This window comes from Lissotriton helveticus, chromosome 1_1, assembly GCF_964261635.1.
Source record: "Lissotriton helveticus chromosome 1_1, aLisHel1.1, whole genome shotgun sequence".
NCBI lineage: Eukaryota > Metazoa > Chordata > Amphibia > Caudata > Salamandridae > Lissotriton > Lissotriton helveticus.
This window is the reverse complement of record NC_136057.1, coordinates 53162020-53186836: the sequence shown is the minus strand read 5'-3', so window position 1 is coordinate 53186836 and position 24817 is coordinate 53162020. Positions and strand designations below refer to the sequence as shown.

At 47.6% G+C, this 24817-nt stretch overlaps 1 protein-coding gene across 2 annotated transcripts in view; it reads right to left on the bottom strand.

Moving 5' to 3' along the window:
- Window positions 1–301: 301 nt before the first annotated feature.
- LOC144822243 (uncharacterized) overlaps window positions 302–24817 on the bottom strand; it is a 102569-nt gene continuing 78053 nt past the window's right edge. Inside the window, exon 3 of one of the 2 annotated variants that reach the window (XM_078679643.1) lies at window positions 302–4092. In XM_078679643.1, coding sequence (XP_078535769.1) covers window positions 3392–4092 — 701 coding nt within the window. In that variant the 3' untranslated portion in view covers window positions 302–3391. The remainder of the gene's footprint in view (window positions 4093–24817) is intronic. The other variant, XM_078679559.1, reaches the window with a different exon arrangement.

The window sequence follows — 24817 nt, the reverse complement described above, 5'->3', positions numbered from 1 at the left end:
TTTCTTTTTAAATGCATCCCATTATCCTTTAAGGAAAACGGGCTGCATAAAAAAACAAAAAAAACAGACTGCTTTATTAAAACCCAATCATAGACATTGTGTTCTGCTGACCTCAGCAGGCTGCCATCTCTGTGATGGCTGTGATTCCTAATGGGTCTCAAATTGCGACCAACCACACTAATATGCATGAGGAAGGTCTATTTGAATCTCGCTAGCAATCGCTAATGAAACTCAAAAGAGTTTCATACATTAGGAATTCCGATTTCAAAATTGCGACTCAGAGAGAATCACAAATAGGAAATCGGTATTCCTGATGCTAGTACATCCTGCCCTAAGTCTTGTTGTATTTTGCATTTTTCGAATGAGAAAAGCAAAAAAGGGCTGGGGTGAAAAAAAGAAATAAAAAAAAGAAGTCTGGACACATTACTTACTCCTTACAAGAGGTAATCAAGTTATATCTGGCTGCACTCATAGATACGGGGCTGCTCAGTGGGTTAGCTGATTTGCAGTTGGTTGCGGCAGCACTCTTCACTACCGAAGCCTGAGCGCTGTAGATCTTACAGAGCGACACAAAAATAAATGTGCGCCCTATAGGAGGGGATCTTAAAGGCACAGAATGCTGACTCGAACCCAATGCAATGCAAGATACAGCAGGATTTATTGAGGAAAAGATGTCTACACACATCTGCAATAACCACAGTTCAACTATTAAATCTTAAACATATGTGGTAAAAGGTATGATGGGAAGGGAAAAGAGCCCACGTTTCTTTCTGCAGCTCCAACGGTAATCACGCATCACAATGATCGAGCAGCACCTGAGCTGAAGATGGAAGCAAGTCCGTTCCGCGAGGCGAGCACCTCTGTGCTCTGCAGAGGGGCTATGGGCTTCGGTTTTTGGGACTTTGGCATCTGCGAATAGGGGGCTGTGCTGAGAGCCCTAGCTGTGAGCTAAAAGTTGTTGTGACATGTAAGTAGTAGTTTAGTGTGTGTTTTGTAAGACGGTGTGATAGCGTTGCGGCTGTGCCCTCATGTAACGGAGTGAGCGAGGTGGTAAATGAATCCTATATTCGGTTGGTACAAAAGAAACAACTAGCAGTGAGAAAGACTCAGAACATTTATAAAGAAATAACACAAGGATGTGATTGGTTACCGATCATATCTCCTTACATTCTTGTACAGCTGCTAGCAATCGCGCTTCACAGGTGACCAGAGCTGCAATTACAGAGCCCAGGTCTAGGCCGGGAAGATGACTCATCTTAATGATGCTGCCTCACTGGGGGCACATATGCCTTAGCATGCTTGCGGCAGGGTCAGTAAGGACTTCTCTAAATAAGTTTAGCACAGGCATACCATTATGCACCGAGTGCTTGCCTTTTGAACACTTTTAGCTGGGACTTCACCATCAGTATGCCGTACATCGTGCCCTTAAACACCAAACTATGCTAATTAGTGCATGGACTTTAAAAAAAAATTAATCTGCAAGGCGCGGATCATGCCTGGACAGCCACTGCTGACTGTAAAGCCCGGCAGCCTCTCTCAGAAACCAGTGCAGCAAACAGTATGCGAAGAAGAAACATACTGCACAACTTGTGACCCTCGGCAATCCAATACACTGCAGTTTAAGAGGCACGCTGCAACGTTCTCCCCTCTTCCACGGTGGTATGTTGCTAGGCCCAAGATCTGCTCTCTGTGCTCCTTCACACAAGAGATCTTTTTTTCCACACTGCTCGCTTTTTAAAAGCAAGAGGCGCAAATGGTGCCTCAGTGATGTATGAAGTGTATGCGCTTCGCAACGGAGTTTGCGCACTCAGGGTTATTACACTAAATGCACGCTCCCTACAGGGAACACTGGCCATTAGGAATTTATGACTATAAGCCCTCGCTAAGTTACAACATTCCAGTAAAACTTACTTTGGGGTAAGCAGGACATAAGATTGTTACAGTGAAAATGGATCTAGTTTGTATTTATTGATGTAGAAACGTTCATTTTGAGTGAAGTTCATGGCATAAACTGTGCAGTGATAGTGTTCAGTTTAGTGTGTATTATTTGGTGCCATTGAAGATGTGCCTTTCGAGTAAAGCTCTTCTCACACCCAGTGCAGCGATGAGGCCTCTCACTGGAGTGTAAACTTCGGAGCCGTAGAAGATATGCCTTACCAGTAAAGCTCTTCCCACACACTGTGCAGTGATAAGGCCTCTTTCCTGTGTGTGCACTTTGATGCCATACATGGCCTTTCTTTTCAAGAAAAGCGCTTGGAAGACACTTTTCAGTGATAAGGTTTCTCTCCAGTGTGTTTGGTGTTACGAGACTTGACTTTTGATTTAAGCTCTTCTCGCACACAGTGCAGTGAAAAGGCTTCTCTAATGTGTGTACACTTTGATGCCGTACAAGGGATCCCTGATAAGCAAAGCGCTTGGAACACTTAATGCAGAGATAAGGCCTCTCTACTGTGTGTGTTCTTTGATGCAGTACGAGGGTTGCCTTCTGAGAAAAGGTTTTTGAACACACAGTACAGTGATGAGGCCTCTATCTTTTGTGTACGCTTTGATGCTGTACAAGAGTCGCCTTACGAGAAAAGCGCTTTGAACACTCAGTGCAGTGATAAAGCTTCTCTCCTGTGTGTGTTCTTTGATGCCGTACAAGGCCTTTCTTCTGAGTAAAGCGCTTGGAACACACTGTGCAGTGATGAGGCCTCTCCAGTGTGTACGCTTTGATGCTGTACAAGGGCCGCCTTATAAGAAAAGCACTTGGAACACAGAGTGCAGTGATAAGGCCGCTCTCCTGTGTGAGTTCTTTGATGCAGTACAAGATTTGCCTTACAAGAAAAGCCGAAGGTCTGAGAGCCGACACCCTATTACAGGTTCGGCCTGCTGTACTGAAAGTTTTTGAACTACTGATAAGCACTTGATCGGTGACTTCACTTCGGGGAACCTCGACGCTTGCAAAACAAATACAAGCTGTCACTATTTGAAAAACGGGTTCGGTACGTTATATATCAAATTTCCGTAACTGCTCACAAGTATCTGGTCTGTGTTTTTATCTCGGGAGAACCTCGACAGCTGTTAAAACGAACAGAGGCTGGCACTATTTGCAAACGGGTTCCCCATTTTTCCGGCGTAAAATACATGATCATCCCAGGAACCACAGACTGACTAACGCTATCCTTACTTATGAGAACGCACTTTCGGCCTACACAGCGTAATATGTGGACCTATGTGGCAGTCCGAATTTCACTGCTTTGAAGTCGCAAGTTTATTGTCTATTGCCCTGACGAAGTTCCAAAAGGCAAAGAGTGGAACGAAACGCGTTGGCTGTGCCTTTGATGTTTGAAAGAAATCCAAAATAAAGAAGAATTTATACAAAAAAAGCAACTTCGGATATTGATTTTTCTTAGAGTGCACCTTCTTTTTCTGTTTCAATAAACTTACAAGAAAAGGTTTTGGAACACACAGTGCAATGATAAGGTTTCTCCCCTGTGTGTTTTCTTTGATGCTTTAGTAGATGCACCTTTTGATTGAAGCTCTTCTCACACACAATGCAGTGAAAAGGCTTTTCTCCAGTGTGTGTTCTTTGGTGCTGTAGTAGATTTGCCTTTTGATTGAAGCTCTTCTCACACATGGTGCAGTGATAAGGCTTTTCTCCTGTGTGTATGTGTTGATGCTCATGAAGAGTTTTCTTTCGAGTGAAGCTCTTGGCACATACAGTACAGTGATAAGGCCTCTCTCCTGTGTGTACACTTTGATGCCGTACAAGGCTATTCTTATGAGCGAAGCGCTTGGAACACTCTGTGCAGTGATACGGCCTCTCTCCAGTGTGTGTTCTTTGATGCTGTAAAAAAGTTGCCTTTTGACTGAAACACTTTTTACACGTTTCGCAGGGATATGGCCTGAGGCTGGTGTGTCCTTTTTTGTGCCTCACAAGAAGTGTCTCATTGATAAATCCTTTCTCACACACATTACAAACAAAGCGTCTCTCCTTCATGTGCATTCTGCGCCGTTTCTTTAAGTAGGTATTTTGAGTAAAATTCATCTTGCCTCCGGAACCTTTATGCCTTTCTTTTCCATTCATATTTTCTAGATGTGATTGTTGTTCTGCAAAATAGAAAAAACATTGAAAATTACATGAAGAAAATATTTTTGGAAAAAGCTGCACTGATATAATATGGAGAAGTGAACAGTTACAATTCAGGGGAAAAAAATGTATGTTCTAGGAAAAAGAGCCACACTTCTCTTTGAGACACAAATGGTCTAGTCCTACACAAAGTGCGTTGACCTGGTCCTGCAGCAGGAGCATGCTGGGAAATCAAGTGATTCACAAGAACCACTGTTCGACATGGGGTTTCTGGTTGGCTAGTGTAGGCAACTAAGCCAGGCAGGATCCACCACTCTAGTCAGGGTAAGCCAGATACACACCTGAGATAACCTGCGCTCACCCTCTGGTAGCTTGGCGCAGAGCAGTCAGGCTAGTTTAAAGATGCAATGTGCAGAGCATTTGTGCAGGAACACAGTGAGTAAATCACAAAAGGGAATCCACGCAGGATTAAGTAAAAATAGATTCTATATTACACACTTACTTTTATCTTCGCATTGCAAGTCGTCACAAAATAATTTGCTTTACCACAGTCTATGCATATCTTTCCAATGGCGGGACATTTACCTTTGTGTGGAAATGACAGTCCATATCTGTAACACGCTTTCTTTTTCTGTGGAGACAGGACCTTGTGTCCCTCAGCCTTGTACCTTGGATTACTTTTCGTGCTCATGACAGACGCACTTTGGGCGCCTACGGCCTCCATGTCAGTAACTTGGCGATAAGCACGCTTGTCAGCGCAAGCAGCCTTGAGGACTTGATACAAGCTCAGTTTCCATCAGCATTCGTCGTTGAAATGCATACGACAGACATCCATTGATTACTCCGAGGAGGGTAGCCTCCTCATCATAAATTAATTGAATTTACAGTGCTTTACCCAACATCCAGTCTTTCAACAAACTCATCAATGGTCTTACCTGGTCTCTGGATGAATATATATCTTTTATAATTCACATTTGGCACTGGCTTAAACTTGACATTAAAGGCCTTTTCGATTTGATCATCTGTCTTTTCACCTTCTTGTTAATTCTTTTTCATGGCTTCTTTCACTCCTTCACTGGCCATGTTTCTCAAGATACTTTATACTCTTTTTCATCTATTGCATCTATGAACTCTTCAAAAGTCTCCATCCATCTATCGCCAACATTCTGTTTTTTTGCAATATCAAACACAGTTGGTGGTTTTAAGAATGCAGTAGCCGTGTATACATTGGAAGACAGTAGTGGTCTCTCAGGCACTCCCAGTGGAACTTGATCAGACAGAGCTTCTCTAGCGCCTCGTGATGTGCTGGCTTCAGGATCAGCCTTAATGACTTTTGGAGCTTGGATCTCGTCCTGGCTTTCCATCGGAGCTCTGTATGTTATGGCTGTCTAAGGAGTTGTTATGGGCCCCTTATGCAGCAGCTTTGGTGGTGGGCCGCTTCTACTGTGGAAACTAGGCAAACCCAACCAGACCCTCTTTCTGGGACTGCTCTCCAGCATGTTGTGACAATGATTTGTTGATGGTTTAGAGAAGGAGATAAATCTTTTTACACTACAAGTACATGAAAGCAGATAACCCTGGTCGATTTTGTGCTGAAATGTTTCTTCACAAACACCTGGTTAATCTCTGCTTTCATAGCATGTGAATTTCAGTGTAATGTGAACTGAACTATTTCTGTGTGCTTTCCTTGACCACCTTTAGTTTTCTTACTCCACATAGCGTAATTGTATTAATTTGCGTAATGGCGTCATATATCCCATTAGAAGCTGTTTCATTCAGTTCCTGTCGAGCGACATGTAGACTTTCAGTGTCGCTGTCTTTATCTTTAAGCATTTTATGCAGGCTGGCACTGTGCTGAGACTCCACCAGTGCCAGCATCGATTCTGCACTTCAACTGAGGCACATGTGGCACGCACGAGCAGTGTGCTTGACCACGGCAAACTCTCCGGAAGATCGCTTTCACTGTACGGGCTTCGCATCCCCTATCTGGTCACCAGTTATAGCTTCCTTCCAGCCCAGGTACTCACCAATAACCAAACCACACACGGAGAGTAGTTGAACACGTCTTGATTACACTGCGTGTACGTCAGAACTCAACGTTCTCCACCGGCCTTTAACTCATCTCTCCAGCGCTTACGTCCTTACCGATGATATACCTTGGAAGTCACTCATGAAGGATCGATGCTACTACTGCAAGAATAAGCTTGTTAGTTGCACTGAAGAAAACAGCTATTGAATTTGGTAGACATTGCCCTCTCTACAGGGTCACCCCCAAACTCGTGCCTTCACCCTTCCTATTATTGCTGAATTTGTTTCTGTTGGCCTTAGGACACCCTCTTGTTCTACGCCACTGTGAACCCATGTGGTACCCTTTGTAAAAGTTCTCAGGACCAACTAGGCTACCCCACTGGTACTTCCTAGCTGCACGCGGCCAGGACCAGGCCCTAGGCCACCCAGATGCCACTGGTCCTTGCCCATCCACAGAGTGGGGGTAGTTACCCATGGCATATAGTACCCATTCTCCACTATTCCCCTCATAAGGGCAGTTCTAGACTGCCACTGATCCTCCAGCCTAGGGTCCGCACCCTCAGGCTGACCAGAGTCACGGGCGAGGCTCTCCTCCCCTACCTCTCCTCCTAGGGTTCAGCACTCTCCTCCTTTGAGAGCCCCCCCAGAACACAACTCTCCCACCAGTTCAGGACCTCTCTCCAGCAACTGGTCTCCCAACCTAGGGTCAAAACCCTCAGGCTGCACCGGGGTCAGAGGCGAGGGCTCCCTCCCTCAGCACCCCCTTCCAGAGTTCTGCACCCTCCCACCTGGAGCGGTACCCCTGGAAGCCAAACTGGTTAGGACACTGGTTACAGATGTCCCTCCCTCCAGGTAGGCAGATCCTGAATCTGTCCTCCCAACCAAGGGAACAACCCCTGCCATTGAATACTTGCCTGGTACGCCAGGACTTCTGGGGGCGCACACAGCCTCAACCCATGAGGGTAACACATGACTCATGTGTCGTGTGAAAGATCTCCGACCCCTGTTCATCTGACAGCATGTGAAGATCCCCCAGGACAGAAGAGGTGGCACCATTGCCATTCAATGGTGACTCAGTCCTTCCGGCTAGCCCCTGACCCACTGGTTCTTTCACTGGGGAACACATCCCCCTCTCACCCCTCAATCCGGACTTCTGCACCCTCCCAACTGGAGCGATACTGCCAGACACCAGAACCACTGGAGCTCCGTTTACAGATGCTCCAGGGTCACATAACACTAGGAGATCCCCTCAAATGGCTTCCTAGTAAAGCCTAGGCCCTCAACCTGGTGTTCCCTTTAGGGAACCCTCCAGGCCCGAGACTGGGTTTCGGCCACCTGGGGACACACAGTCCCACACTCACTCCTACTCCACTGAGACAGGACGTGAGCCCCTACACCCCTCCCACTACACTGGGACCTAGCTGGGCTACACTGAACCTCTTCCCCCACCCAGGACGGGAAGATACCCAAGCCGTTACTTTTGGAATCACTCTCCAATGCTTTGGCAGACCTTCGGGCACTTACCCAGAAGTGTGCCTCCTGTGCAAGTTCCCAAGGATTAAAGGATTCACACTCCAACAGGTGTTGGCACAACCCCGGCAAACAACGACTGAGCATGTGCTCTTTGATAACCATATTGATCAGTCCCTAAAAATCATGTTCCGGGTTAACCGTCACCCAATCAACCAGTGCATCATAACATTCATCCGCAAACTCCCCCCAAGACTGGTGAGAGAGTTTCTTACTGCCCCTGAACTTTAACCTGTACTCCTCTTCTTGGGAACGAGGTACCATACTTTGGGAACTGGGAATGGGACTTCCGGCACTGGACTCCATATTTCTGCCACCAATGGACCCCACCCTCACTGGTGAATCCAGAAAACCACAACTGCACTCAGGGGATAATCTACCCTCCAGAGCTAATTTCTCCCTGGCGAAGGCCCTCTCAGCCTCCACCATCTTCTACTGCGCTAAGACCCTTTCGGTCTCTAGCTTTTTCTCCTCCACCCTCAGCTGCGCTATCTCCTTAGCATGCTCTAACCTGAGCTTCTCCACAGCGAGCTGATGCTCCCGTTCTTCCCTCTTATCTAGCCACACCTCTGGGGATAGGGAAAGGGATGGGGCACTGCCCCCGACACTGGACCCAGCTAGAGACTCCCTATCTATGGGGTCCTCACTATCTACTTGCGTCCCGGTCCTGTCATTTTCTACCTCCCCTTCAAACTCCACAGGCCCCCCCTCAGACCCACCATCCTTGGCGGGTGGCCAGGGCCCTCATCTCCTCATTGTGCTCACGTTCCCATTCGTCCCTTTTCCATTGGATCAGGTTTTTCCGAAGTTTTGACGTGGTGTCTGATCCACTCACTGCTATGTCTCTCTCCTCACAGAACCCCACCAACTCCCACATACTGTATCTAAACAGACCATAGAAATTAAAGGCAGACTCCATTTTGGCAGGACGCTCAGAGACACGAGCAACACAGGAGACCTAGGTGCAAGAGCTGCAACAGGGGTACATAATTCAAAAATAACACTTTTAGGAGACAAAAATAAAATAAAATAAGACTCAGAAACAATAATCCCCAAACACGTGGTTATCTAAATGCAGGGTTTGTAGTGCAACCAGTTGTCGCTGTGGTACTGTGCAAACGCAAGTCCTGTCCTCACCGCTGACCACCAATGTTAGAAATGGGATCTCTGGTTGGCTAAGGCTTGCGCCAAAGCCATGCAGAGACCACCACTCTAGTCAGGGCAAGGGAGTTACACACCAAAGATCACCCCTGCTCACCCCCTTGGTAGCTTGGCACGAGCAGTCAGGCTTATCCCAGAGGCAATCTGTAAAGCGTTTGCGCAACACACACATACACTGCAGCAACACCCTAGGCACACCACAAAAGGAACACCAAACAAGGTTATATAACAATAGCCTTTGTATTGTCATAAACACATTCGAAACATAATCACATAATATACACTGTGCCAACTGGCACTAGGCAATATTCACAGGGGATTATATACAGGACCAGGTCAATCGGGCCCTGGTCATAACCATCAGAACAGGTAAGTGAAACACAAGTAATAAAACAACCAATAACTACTGGTACCATAATGACCTCAGCATTATCATCTGTAATAAACACATTATGTCTGCATCACTTTGGGCATACACACATTACACTAGCTCCTTAGGCATAAACACATTAGGGTAGACCTCATACTCATAAATAACCTTAGGGCCTGGTGCCCTACAAACCTATTAGTCCCCCTGGCCAACTGGCCTTCTCAGGGGCTCTAATGCCCTATGTTCCAAATGTCAGGGCTGCTGCCAATGCAGCGGAATTCGCAGTGTGCAATTGTGCATGCAGGGGAGTGCATCTCACTTCTGCCTCATTCAGAGATGCCTCCAAAGGAGTACTGGCCTAAACCTTGTAGCTGCCCTCTACTTGCTGGGCAGCAGTAAAATCCAAAAAGATGGGCACTGCCAACCTCTGTCCCCCACTGGGACTCTAACAAAATAAATGGGCCCAAACGTTGCAGCTGCCTGCGCTTCGCAGGGCAGCTGTGGGAATGCACCGGCTGTCCTGGCACTCACTGTGACTCTGGCGCCCAAAATAACGCGGTACAAAAGGGGGTGGAGATGGACGGAGCATCTGAATCAATCAAACACTCACACCCAGTCAAAAGATCTGGGTTTAATCCATCACCGTTCTTTAGCCCACTCTGCCACCCCAGTTCAGACATGGCAATATGCAAATGCTCTGTCCATCATCACCTTTGGTTTTTCTTTGTTCGCCCTAAGTTGGCAGGGTATGCTCAGACGTGAGTCCCTTGCTCACTTTGCCACTGGAGTCAAGCAAGCCCGGCTGAATACGGCTGTAATGCCAGAAACCGGTCCTGGGAAGCTTGATTTCGGTCCAGTGAAGTCATGGCTTGGCATTTCGGGCTGGACTGTTCCCATGAGGCACAGGGTCAGACTGATTTGCATATGGCCATGTCTGAACTGGGGTGGCGGAGTGAGCTAAAGAACGGTGATGGATTAAACCCAGATCAGTTGACTGGGGGTGAGTGTTTGTATTGTCAACGCTCCGTCCATCATCACCTTTGGTTTTTCTTTGTTCGCCCAAAATAATGCCCCACAAGTAATGACGACAGGCAAAGTGCACATGGGAGTCCTGCCCTGGGACTCTGAAAATAAACTCTGCCCCAAATGTTGCAGTTGTCCACTGTCACGCGGGGCATCTGGAACGAAATCTGGCCAGCACGGGCCTCTAGTTGGAGATTAGACTGGAGAAGGGCCCAAAACATTGCACCTGCCCGCTTTGGCGGCGCAGATGAGAAAATGCCACAAGTACCAACAATGTGCTCGAGCAGCACCAACACGGCGGTGCATTCAACCCCCCTCACTCACCCGGGCTGCACACTGGCAGATATCTCTGGGTTCCGGTGGGTGGGGGCAGGCACCGACAACGTGACTCATCTCTCTCCTAACCCTGGGCCCCTCCTCACCTAGTCAGGCGGTCTCTCTCTTCTTTTGGTCCAAGGAACGAGGGGTCGGCTCCTGTCCGCTTCCTTTCTCCTTTTTTCACAGGAGTGTGGGGTAGGCTCCCGTCCGCTTCCTTTCTCCTTTTTCCACAGGAGCGCGGGGTAGGCTCCTGTCTGCTTCCGGCTTCTTGCAGAGCGCCCAACCCACAACCAGGCTGCTCTGCCTGGCTTCAAGGTCAGCGTAGGCAGCGCGGCGGCCCCTCTTGTAGATCCTCTGTGTTCTCGGCGGCCTCAAGCGGGGGGGGGGGGGCCAGAACCGGCGGGGTGGGCTTCCACTTCGGTTTATAAAAAAAAATACTAATACGTGGAAACAGCGGCAATGCGGGGTGGGCACCCGCTCTTTCAATAAAGATGATTGCAGGGTGGGCACCCGCCGGCAACACACATAATTGCAGGTGGGCTCCTGCTTCAATAAGGAGCTCAGGGGAGTATTCCACACGCTGGGATTCCCTCGCAGCCTTGCGCTGCAGCAGGCCCTGCTCCTAACTCTTTAGGTGACCCAAATACAGCGCTCACGAGGCGCTAGGCCACAAAAGTCCTCAAAAAGCCAGAATAAGAGAGTCCTTGGTGCCGGGGAGACCCCATCAACGTGCAGCCAGTCAGGCCAGCACGCAGGGTGGTTCCTCCTGGCAGAGTGTCCTCCCAAAGTAAGACCAAGCACAGCACTTTCATGGGGTCACAGCCCCTACATTTATAGGACAATTTCCTTTGTGTTACAGCATTATGCTTGGGAAACCAGATGCAACTGATTTTGGAGCACTCGGTTTACCAGGCTCCTCTTCCCTATTGTTAGGTGGGGGTTCAGTGATCAGACGCACCACATGGGGCGGAGCCAGCATTGTGGAGGGAAAGCACAGTCCTATTCAGGTCCCAGGTGCAACTCCTCCCTCCCCTCTGCATGCAGGTCTCTCTATTCAAACCTGGGCTGACTCACCCTGTCTCCTGGAGCCACCACATCATCCAGCCCATGTCACTCACAAGGCAGACATGCAATTCAAATCAGGCAGGCAGACACACAGCAATGCCAACTTCTAAAAGTGGCATTTCTCCACCACTCACCATAAATATGTGCACACTATTGCGCAGCATTTATTCTCACGAGTTCATACATACTAAACTCGACCCTGCACTCCTCTCATACGAGGAATTACCATGGACACACATATCCCCCATGCATTCCTGTGGGAGGGCAGGCCAATCTCACCACAGCACTCAGAGAGCGCAGGCACTCTACACTGGGCCACAGTGCTAAACTGCACAGAGGTCTAAAATCAATACCACCATGTCAGAGCTTAAGGCAAAAAGTTCAAGGGTGAACCTGCCAAAAGGGCCAAGTCCAACACAGATGAAAAGTAGGCGGAGTCTAGGGAAGAGCGAGCGCTGCACTCAGCTTTAAAGTTACAAAATAAGCCTTAAATGGCACGGCTGATGCGGCGAAAGGAGAGGGGGTTGTTTGTAGTGTTGCTTCTGGTGTATGCAGCAGAAGGGGGGTAGGGTTGATGAAGCAATGAGAAAAAAATGTGAGTAGACTGACAGCAACATACTTGTTACCTTGGACTTCTGTGCATTATATTATACTAGTATCCCCAAATCTTGGGGGGATTGCCGTCAAACAGCATTTTTTTAAATCGGAGACGCCACTCTACTTGAGCATTCTGGAATGCTAATAGATTTGATTAGTGTTGTTTTGGCTAACAATGACTTTATCGGGAGTAGTATGCAGGTTGAAATAACTTAGCATGGCCAGATTATCAGGCACAATCTGTTTTAGGATTTCACCCGATGCACTTGGCTCTTCACAGGGTATCTGTCAGGATCACAACGGTGTTCTTCTTGTTCTATCTGGTGGTGGTGACTTAACAGCTGCATTTCTTATCCCTATGTCATTGTTACAATTGTGTAAGATACTTTCTATATCCTCTTGCAGCCTTGAAAAAGTCTCTATGACAAAACACGTGACGGCTGCCTATCTGTAATGGATTTTACGTCTCCAACGCAAGAAAGGTGAATAATAGTGGAAACAATAAATCACAACAAACATCTCTGATCTTGCAGTACATCTTTACGGGCCACAAGGCATGGTCATTGGACTTCGCTGAGTGCTTCGGTATTCCTCTGCTCATTTGGAAGCGAGGTGTCGGCAGGATAGGCCTCTTTGACCTAACGAGGGGGAGCAGCTGTCACTTATCACAGTTGCACATTACAAAGGCTCTGCATGAGCACTCTCACAAAGAAGTTATCACTGGTCTTTTGTGATTCCAGACAAACTGGACCCAGGGCAAGGAGGAAGGGGATGCCTGACACGTCATGGCGTGGAAGCCTCTAGAAACTCCTACTAGTGGGCGCCAGGTATAAATATTGGACTCCAGACCGCAAAAGAATAAACGAGGTCCGAGTGCCACCCACTGTTCCTTCTAATACTTCATGCCAGTAAAAACAACTCTCAACAAAGTCCGACAAAATTATAGCGTCAGAGACAATTTACATCAATGACACCTAGTGCCCCTCCTAACATATCTCACCATTATAATGAACTCTCAACGAAGTTCCACAATGCTAAAGTGCAAGATGCTATCTTGTGAGTATACTGGGTCTTTATATCTACACTGTTATTCTAAGCCTACATGGGGATTGTTTTGCCCATCTTATTCCAATATTATCTCGTGCATATACTGTTATCTCAAGTTGATGCTGCTTCCTATCCTACCATGTGCCTATAGCAGTGACCCATCCTTTCTGATGTCTACTAGTCTATGCTGATATTGATATACTACCTATGATGTGGGTGCATAACTTGTATGTGTGCCCTCGAATATAAAGGACGCTTCTGCAGACTGACCATTAAACCCCATCACAACCACCAGCTCCTAGATACCAGGGCCACTGAGAACCCAGTGACATCAACATGCCCTCTGGCGCTTTTCGGCATTCAAGGCCCCCTTTTCCTTAAAAGGGATCCTACCAGATCGCCTTGGTGACCTTTTTCACACGCCTCTGACACTCGCATCCCACTCTTCCAAAGAAGTGCCCACCAACCGTCCACTGAAGGGCCCAATATTACAATCAGGCGGCCATCTTAGCTGTCGGAGGCCGCCTCTTGACCACTATGCACACCTCTGAATGCGTCTCCTGAAGTCTAACTTTGGTTATCCCCAGAAACAACTTCTGAGTATCACTTCAACTTCAGGAGCGTGGAAAGATACGCCCCCAACTCATTTCTGCAAAACCTCTCCAAACATGCTGCTAAAAAGTACAATCAGGAGGGGGGCGTGGCTTCGCGGGCGAAGATGGTGGACGCAGCTTTCTAGAGCTCCCACCAGCCCGACTCTTATCCGTCGATTTATCCTGGCTCCCGGACCCGCTTTGCAGCCCACACCTGAGGTGATTGTGGCGGAAGGCGGGGGGTGTCACCCGGTGCAGAGTGCGGCGCTCCCGGGCCCTCCGAAGCGGAGACAGCGGCAGAGGCGGCCTGCGGCCTGGTCTCAGGGAGTACAGCCGGGGCCTCAATTTTGGCGCCTCCCGGTCGGGAGATCTTCGCGCAGGCCGGCCGCGCCAGCATCTATCCTGGGCCCAGTGCCCCACATTGGCGGCGGAGCTGTGGGCGAGTCCTCGGACCTGTCCGCTACAGAGGCTGTGACGGCCCGTGCTACGAGGACGTCTGGAAGGAGCTGTGGCCTGCATCGGGACAGTGAGACCGGGACCTCGAGTTTGGAGGTTCCCGGCCGCGGGTGCTAGTGTCCTGTGGCGGCCTGGGTGGCGAGATGGAGAGACCGGCGGTGCTGTGACCCCCGGGGTGAGACCCTGCCCGACAAGACTGGCATAGAGCCGCTGTGCTTCATTGGCCCACGGGCTGGTGGGCGGCCTGAGGTTCCAACGAGTGTCGCACCTGAGCCTGGGGAGGCCCTGCAACGGCGCCAGAGGTGACGATCTGAGGACAGCAGCCTCCGGGTGCGCCGCGGACATGACCAGAGGCGGAGGGGGCAGAGGGCCCGCCAAGCAGGGGCCCATCGATAAATTCACGGGGCCGAGTGGGGGGCCCGGAGCATCTGGAGGTGGCCAGGGGACGGGGACGGACAATGCAGCGCTCATGGCAGCGATTACCCAATCCAGGGACATGCTGGACGCCAAGATAGGGGCAGTTGGGGCAGACGTGACCCTGCTGCGTCAGGACCTGCGGCGGTGACACGTATCACGGAGGCAGAACCCAGAATATCGGTGGTGGAGGATGACGTTGGGGCCCTGAAGCAGAAAATGGCGGCAATGGAAAACATCCAGAAGGGCCTTGCGCTCCGTGTGGAGGATGCCGAAGGGCGGGCACGCAGGAATAACCTTCGCTTTGTGGGTTTTCCGGAAGGATGAGAGAAAGGGAATATGGAACACTTCTTGTCCCAGTGGTTGGAGAGCTGGCTTCCTCCAGATGTTCTACTGCGCTGTTTTGTGATAGAGCGCGCACATAAAGCCCTGACGCAGAAGCCGCCTGTGGGGGAGCGGCCCAGGCCGGTGATAGCTAAAATCCTGAATTTTCATGATAGGGACACCATATTACGGGAGGCGAGGGCGAGGGCCAATGAAGGACTGCGTACACCTATTAATCTCGTCATTTACGGTTCATAGATATCACCCTCGCTAGCATCGTAACGGTTCTCATTGCTCCTCAGACGCTCCTTTTGCCCTCATGTAGGCAAGCACTAGTCGGAATCATAATCAATTTCGATATTCATCAGATCATTCAAGTGTTGCTGGAACATCATCTTATTCATCAATGTCTCGCCGGTAACAGATGGCCTTCTTATACACGTTGTAGCACAAAGGCCACATAAGGCAGGACCACACTGCACACAAAGACAACATGTGAACAGAAACGTCACAACAACCCCTATAATCATCAGAATTTTCCAACCCCAAGTTGACATCAGACCCCAAAACCATCCTAGAAGCGTCCAATCTCCCTCGTCCACGTGTATGGACTCTGAGATTTTATGCAACTTCGAGATGGCTTGGTAAACCGTTGGAGCGTTATCAGGTATGAAAATGCAGCAGCTCGAATGGATGACCTTGCACACACCACCTCTGTCTGCTAGTACTACGTCTAGAACCATACGGTTCTGTAGCGTCATAAGCCTATCCGCTTGAAGCTCTGCTGTCAGATTACCAAGGGCGCTTGCAGTTATGTTAGCAGTTGCTTCCACTACACGAGTTAACTGTCTCAGATTCCTGCTATTGACCATAGGGCCCCAAAACGGTAGGAAACCCTTAAAGAAATCTCCTGCTTCTTGACCGGCAGTATCTTCTTTACTAATGACACCTCTCACAACTCTGGTTTTGTGATAATCTGAGGCAACAGTGAAAGTTGGAGGCAAAAGATTCGCGATATAGCAGGTACCCGAGAAGTCATGAGGTAACCACGTATATGCGCGATCATAACATACAAAATAGGTACCCTTGGCAGTCAGAAAGACAGGGGACGAGAGCATTGGTAAAACGTAAGTATCAACACAAGCACTCTTCCCAAGCTGAGCTCTCGGATTTCGACCAAGACCTTGCAGACAGAAATGACCGAGATGAGGTACGATCCAGATTGGAGATGAGCTTTTAAACTGCCTATCATTCACTGATGTACTATACTCGACCTCACTCAGATCCTTATAAGCTCGCACCTCTTCCTCTGGGATAAGTGTTGCGTCAAAAATATCTCTATTTAAATCTGCAATTGCTATTGCCAAAGACTTGTGGTACGGGCCAGGACCAAGGTCTGCAGAGCGAGGCTCTCGATGGGGGTAGGAATCTAGTGCACTACGGAACATGGTCTGGAATGCTCGAGCTGACCCCTGGGGGCTATAAGGAAGAACAAAATACGGGATACCCTTATCCATGGTATGTGGCATTAACCCACATACCCAACAATTGGTAGTGTTCATCACCAACTGATGCTGATGTAGAAGTTGAACAAAAGAATTGTTCATAAATTCCGCACGTCTGACCTGTTCATGTTGGGGCAGAAGATGAAAGGAATGTGGGGACATAGTGGAAACAGAATTTAAATCAAGAGAAGGAGGAGTAGGTAAAGTAGAAGGCAGCAATGATTGAAAACCAAAATATACTCCACCCACCAGCAGCATAGAAACAGTTAGGAACAACATAAAAACCTGTAACAAAAACATTTTTTTCGAAATGTCTTGTGCAGTTTGGATCTTTGCGCCACCATTTTCTCAATTTCCAACAGCTTAGAAGACTCCATCTTCTAAAAACCGTCCGTGACGTTCTTGACGCACTTCGTTCTGAGTAGCGATTATCAATCCCCAGGAGTTCCCAGAAATCGACAAAAGTAATCGACCTAGTGTCAGATACCTGCTAAACAGGAGGAAGTACCCGCACGGCCCTACGGTTAACCCAGATGAAAAGGTTTTTAATCAAGAGTTTATTGAATTCAATATACGCCTCCTAGCTGTAAGGAAAAAGGTACACAATATATATATATATATATATATATATATATATATATATATATATATATATATGTAATGTCCACAATTTTTATGGCAACAATAGAGGTGATGTAGATTCGAAAAAATAAAAAAATAATTTATTAGTCTGTTAGCGCGGTCGAAGAAAGTATCGACTTCTTCCGGGGCGAGTCTGCTCTTCAAACAGTGGATCAGACGGCAAAGGAGTGTTCGATTGTCCACGCAATTGTTCAGAACTTGAATTCTCCAATGTTGTTGAAAGAGGGTTAACTTCGGATGGTTCAACAGGGGTGTCGGGTCTTACTGTGTTATCTCCTACAAGCTGCGCGTCACTAAACGGCACGTAATTTAGAGGGACGTAAGTTTCAGACGAGCCGAATCCTTTTCCGATCCAACTATCTGCTGGCAATGGGAGCGGAATTTTCTTGGTGTGGGTGGCATGCACCCAGTGTTTTCTCCCTTCCAGCCGAACCGCAGTCCTCGTTGCCAGCAACACCTGGTAAGGTCCCACGAACCTTGGCTCAAGATTTCGTTTTCGGCCAAAGTTGCGGGTAAGAACCCAATCACCTGGTTGGAGCCGATGACCAGGACCCTCTGTTTGTGTCGGTAGAGCCTCAAAGACCTGTTGATGAATCAAACTCAATTTAGCAGTCAGATCATAGAGATAGTCAATTAACATTGGATATTCAAGTCTGTCAAATTCTTTAGGCCTCGGAACTCCCCAAATGTTCGCAGGACGGCCGAACAAAATCTCATATGGGCTGAGCCCTACTCGAGAGTGCACAGTCGCTCTGGTCGATAAGAGAGCTAAAGGCAAAGCGTCGGGCCATGATAGACCAGTCGTTGCCTGGATTTTGGCAAGTTTCAGTTTCAGAGTGCCATTATATCTTTCCACTAAACCCGCAGACTGAGGGTGGTTAGCACTATGAAACTTCCGATTTAGGCCAAGACCACGACATACACTCTTCATTACACTTCCCACAAACTCACTTCCGTTATCTGACCATACAATCCGCAGCATTCCATACCTGGGGAAATACTCTTTGAGTAGAACCTTTGCTGTGGACAGGGCAGTATTATCCTTTAGGGGGTAAGCCTCAATCCATCTGGAGAACGCACAAACTACAACCAAGACGAACTTTAAATTATTGCATCTCTCCATGTGGATAAAGTCTAACTGAATAATTTCAAAGGGACATGTGGGAGGAGCAAAATGACCACGTGGAGTGGGGGTGCCCTTGCCAGGATTATACATCAAACATACCATGCAATTCTTAACCACTCTCTCCGCACATTTAATAATTCCATCATTCTTCCATACGGGCGACAGCAACTTACATATGCCTTTCGTATTAATGTGTGATGTACCATGAGCCATAGTAACAACAGCAAGCACGTATGCATCTGGTAACATCCATCTCTGCTTTTCCGACAAATCAACCCAACATCCATTCTCGTCTAACTTTCCCGTACTTTCTTTCCACTGAGTCTTTTCCATCTCAGTAGCTTCATCCTGTATCTTCTTCACACTCTCAACTGTGTCCTCACACATACTAGTCTCCGCTGGCCATCTTACTGAATTCGCAACGTACATTCGATTTGTCAGATCTCTAGCCGTCTCCTTCGCAATCTCATCCGCAAACGCATTACCGCGACCAACATCATCTGTCACCTTCCGATGCGCACTACATTTGATTATTGCCACCTCTTTAGGCAATGTAAGTACGTCCAAAAGGTCATTCACAAGCTGTCCGTGCTGAATCTTCGTACCATGCGACGTCAAAAATCCTCTTTCTCTCCACAATCGACCAAAACTATGCGCCACACCAAAAGCATACTGGCTGTCTGTAAACACATTCACCCGCTTCCCTCTGGATAACACACACGCTCCCGTCAAGGCGATCAACTCAGCCGCTTGGGCCGAATTCTGACTCAATCTCGCAGATTCCACAACCGTACTCAATGTTACTACAGCATACGCAGTCGTCACATCACCATTTGGTAACTTAAAACATGAACCATCCACATACAAGGTACCATCGGGATCTACCAATGGAGTGTTTTTCAGGTCAATACGACCCTTCGTCTCCTCTTCAGTTCTCAAATAGCAATCATGTGGTGTTACATCACTTAATTCCATTTCGATCGGCAACAACGTTGCTGGATTCAACACATTACACCGTTTTATCCGTATGTGACTTGCCAATAACGTCAACTCATATCCAGACAACCTTGCGCTCGTCAAATGTTGAGTTTTCGTTCGGTTCAAGAGAGTGTCGACTGCATGCGGGACCATCACCGTGAGCATATTATCCATGACCAGACCTGCGGACTGTCGAATGGACGCCACAGCTGCCGCTGTTGCTCTCAAACAACTCGGCAAGGCTCTAGCTACTGGGTCTAAGGTCGAAGAAAAATATGCGCATGGACGCTGTTTGTCGCCAAATTGTTGTGTCAGAACACTCAACGCACAACCGTCCCTCTCGTGAACATAAAGTGTGAACGGCTTATTGTAATCAGGAGTACCCAACACAGGAGCCGAACACAACGCATCACGCAATTCAGAAAAACTTTTCTGACACTCTTCAGTCCATGGCAAAGGAGATGAAACATCCTTGCACGTAAGGGCTATCAATGGTTTCGCCGACAATGAAAAATTTGGAATCCATTGTCTGCAGTATGACGTAATACCTAGAAAGGCACGTACATCTCTCTGAGTCTTTGGCACAGTCATTCGAGCAATCGCTGCAATTCTCCCTGGGGTCAACCTTCTCCCATCCTTTGACAGTAAGTGACCTAAGTAGGTTACTTCTTGACAACAATATTGTAGCTTAGAAGGTGACACCTTGTGATGTAAGTCACATAGGTGCTGCAACAATGATACTGTAGCGGTTTTGCAAATAGCCTCTGTATCAGCTGCCACTAATAGGTCGTCAACGTATTGAACTAAGGCTGCGCCTGTCGGCAACACAAATGCATCAAGCTGACTTTTAAGTGCTTGGCTATAGATCGATGGACTCTCACAGTAGCCCTGTGGTGCGCGTTTAAATCTAAAACTGCGACCACCCAGTGAAAATCCGAATAGGTCTCTGCTTTCCTCAGCGATCGGAATACTAAAGAAAGCATTCTTTAGATCGATTACCGTGAACCAGGAGGCAGAAGCCGGAATCAGGGTCAACAAAGCCGTGATGTCAGGCACCACAGGAAACTGGGGAATCACGATTTTATTTACTTCTCGTAAATCAATTACAAAGCGGTACACAGGAGGTTTAGTTGGATCTGTGCGTTTCAAAATCGGTAACACAGGACTATTACACACATTGCCTCGAGTTTCTTCAATGACATCCTTTTCGATCAGGTCATAAATGATCGCTAATAGTGCTCGCTCACCATCAAAAGAGATACGATACTGTGGTATACGTGGGAAACGCACGTTCGATTTCAACTGAACCACATAAGGTGGGATGTTCAATAAGCCTACATCATTGGGACCCGTAGCCCATAACGACGCAGGAAGGGAACTCAATTCCGGTGGGAACTTATCAATTGATAAGTACATAGGAGAGATCGCTCTCTGACCTAATGTAAGCTCCACTCCCGCAGGAGAGCAGTACAAAGTCGCATATAACCGTTTTAACAAATCCAAGCCCAAAAGATTCTCACCACAACCAGTAGATAAAATCAATGGGGCCTCTAGCTCATGAGGACCAATCGTAAGGGACAAAGGGCTAGAGACAGGATTGCTAACAGGGGCGCCAGAGAATCCAATGGAAACATTTGTTAAGCCGGACAAAGGTGCGCCAGGGAGTTTCGAGTGCATGATGGAACTTTTCGTCGCACCAGTGTCTAACAGAAAAGGCTCAACTACGCCAGATGTAGCAACTGCGACGTAAGGCCCACTCTGATCAACCGGAACTGATACTACTCCCTCTCTCTGTCGGTGGCTGTCCTAGTAGTGGTTACCTGCATCAATCTCATGTTCGACGTAATAATCGTCCACATGATACTGTGCTGATTTATCGGACCTCACATTTCGTTGGTCAAAATAATTATTCGCGTCTGATGGGGTATGAGGGCGCTCATGATTTTGATTTTGAGGGGCACCGCGGCCTCTACCTCGGGGTGCTTGTTGAGGACCACCACGACCCCCTCGTGCCGACACACCGTTAAGCCGGTCACGCAAAGCTGGACAATCATATTTTATATGGCCCTCTCTTCTACAATATGCACACTGATTATACCCAAGCGTAGATCTAAAGTCGGAGAAGTCAGATCGTGACTGTATCCTGGAAGATTGTAGTTGTGGTCGATATTGCTGTTGAGAATCATTTTGATTTGAACGCGGAGGATACGCTTGCTGTAACAAAACCTTCGTTTTAAGCTCCTTCGTTTTCTTGTCTGAACGATCACTTTCTTCCTTTTCCCTATTCTCATAGTATTGAGCTGTCGCTAATATTTGAGCAGTAGTTGAAACCGCCCAAGCACTTTCTGAATTTTTCAATTTGTTGCATAGTTCAGGCAACAAATTCAATACAAATTTATCAACAAATAACCGTTGGCCTCCCTCGGTGCCCATATCCTGACCACTATGATCGACAAATGCCTCTTTGAATCTGGTAAAGAAATCGGAGACACTCTCGTCCTTCTTTTGCTTACAAGCTGCTAATTTATCCCAATTTACCTTCATCGCTGGCATGAGCGTTTTCATAAGTGTAATAATTTTCTGAGGCAGATCCGTAATTAACTGCTCAGGCTTAGCCCCACCAACTTGTCGTCCATCTGCCGCTACTAGTGTAGCCCAGTCACCACCTAACTCAACTAAATGATTCTCTTGGCGAATTTTCGCCCAAATCGGTTGTGGTACGACATTGCCAAACAGCATGTCGATGTCCGCAAGATTCATAATAGTAGCGTCTACCAGTTGAGACAACTCCTTATAATAACCTGCCGGATTCTTGCGTGGATCAGGTAAAGATTGTTTCACCTGCAAAACTTCTGATCGCTTCCATGGGAGGTGTATCCAAACTCTCTCAAAGTATGGCAGAATCACAGGATTAGCTTGCGGGTCACCTGGCATGTATACTGGCGGAACCTCTCTCATAGGATACTGACCAGAGTTCGTTCTCTGAGTATCGGAATCGTCATCAAACGACACTCGAGAAAACACTGTGCACCGTAAGGCTAATAATCGCTCTAATGCACGTCGTACATCTCCACCTACAATCATGCCGTTCGAAAATTGACTCTAAAGTTCAGTCATATCGGGCGGTACATTATCTAAATCATCATTGTACCATTCTTGACTCAAAAAGTTACACATTTCTTCAAACACAAATCTCTGAGTGGGCTCATTAAACTGAGAAAACGTATCAAAGACCACGCGCGGCGGGTAGTTAACAGGGTGTCTTATCCATCTACGCGCCATAGTTACCAACGTGGCACTCTCCCTTCCACCAGGGATTTGACTGCGCCTCTGAGGAGTTTCAGAGACATCGGGTCGAAATAACGATCCAGAAAGTGGGGAGTAAAGAGTAGCGACAGTATTAGGGATACGATTACGAACAGAAGGAGAAAAAAGAACAGGAGCAACTACATTAGAAGTGAACGTAGGGACAGCAGAGGTGGCCGGGACGGCTGAGGTAGCAGGAACAATTGACTGAGGAGGTACAGGCAAAGGAGCAGTAGGAATAGGACCAGGTGGTAGGACAAACGCAGGACCAACAACAGGCTGACCAGCAGCCGCTGGAACTACAGGAGGAACTACAGGAGGAACTACAAGAGGAACTACAGGGGCTGTAGCACCCTGTGCATAAGGAGGTGGCGATTTCATCAAATATGCTAACAGAGGATCCTCCTTCGAGTCCTCTTCTGTCTTATCAAGACTAGTTGGTAATACCGGATAACAGTGGTCTATTCTCATGTGATGTAGTCTAGTAGAAACTTCTATTTCTTTTTCTTCTTTATCTCGCTGACATTGTTGTACAACTTGCATTATCGGGACGATACCTTCTTTACGATTCTTTTTAAGCTGTTTGATTTCTTTCTGTTTGGCCTCTTTACGCCACAACCGAAGGGAATCAAACATAGCTGGCCTAGCTTTCTTCTTAAATAATTTAGTTTCTAGATTATCTAAAATCTCCATTTCAAAACTTCCGTGTGGTGGCCAACTAAGGACACCATCCTTTCTCGTATAACGGACCCAATAGTCACTATATATAATAGGGCCCACACCATGTCGACTATAGAGCTCATATATCGGAGTTCCAACTGGAGGTATCAGACACGAGTCCTCCAACCGGGAATCCTTGTTGCAACATTTGAAGAAACCAATGAAACCACTACGGCTAGGCATCATGCACACTAACCAAGTATCAAACTTCAAGGATTACCAAAGTACTAAATCTTCGTGAAAGACAAAACCCTCGGTTTTTGGCAATTGCAACTGTCAAATAACAACTAAGGACCAACAACTAAGCACCACAAATGCAATGGAACCAACAACTAAGGACTGGGAGCAACCCACAAATACTTAACTGAGAGCTCGATGGCGTCACCAGGAAGGCCCGTCTATCGTCTCGCCATACAAAGGACTACGCCAGGCACCAAAAGAGGTCGACAGTCAGAGCATCGATCCGTTGCAGCCGTCAGGAGGCGGGAATCTTCGCGGGAAAAATCTTTGGACCACTTATTTTGACAACAGGATCGATGAAGCGGGGTGCACCTTTTCCTCGGAGATTTCACACGAAGTTCCTCGCAATCGTCAGGATTTGGACCGGTACCGCTGATGTCGCCCCGCGTTGGGCGCCAACTGAAGGACTGGACTTTTAAGTACCAGCGGTGCCAGGGAACAACACCTGAAACCTTCGTAGGATACCTGTTCGGCGCACAAGTGACAGAGACACGGGACACTTCCTTCGGCGTCAAAGATCAGCGTTTATTACTGCAGGGATGCAAAAGTCATGGGAAGTACAACAGAGTGTAGGTTCCAAGAGCCTGCTTCAAATTGTAAATGTGGATCGCTCCTTTTATACACATTTTCAGCATTCAATAACGTAACGAACAAAAGGTTACAACTCAGTTCCCACAATAAACTTAAAAGGGCTTCATTCATGGTGTCGGAAACCCGGAACATAATCACAGTAACATTTGTCGGTTCCCAACTGTAAAAGCACATTATCCTGCTGCTATGCACATTCCACTCTAGTTGTAAAAGGACGAGAGTAAGAGACAGGAACAGGTGCAAGGAAGTCAGACAACAGAAGAAGAAGGAGTGTGGAGGTAATATCGGAAGCGCAATCCCAGGATCAAAGGATTCGAGCCGAGCGCATGCAAGGCTGAAACAATAGGCCAACGTGGGAAGATTACCCAGCTGCGGAGCCATCTGTCTCTGCCGTGTCATCCCCCAGTCTTGGGAATCACAGGGTCATGAGGCGGACATTTGCCTGTTCGCTGACTACGTGAGGGCAAGAAACAAAATGGATGCCGTATCTAAAATGGAACCCGAGGGTAAAAATGAAGAAACCTGTAAATAAGACGAACCCTTCTAAGTAGCGTATCGAAAATGCGTACACCTATTAATCTCGTCATTTACGGTTCATAGATATCACCCTCGCTAGCATCGTAACGGTTCTCATTGCTCCTCACCAAGGACTCTCTTCTATTTGAGAATCAGAATATCATGATCTTTCCAGACTATACCAGAATCGTGCAA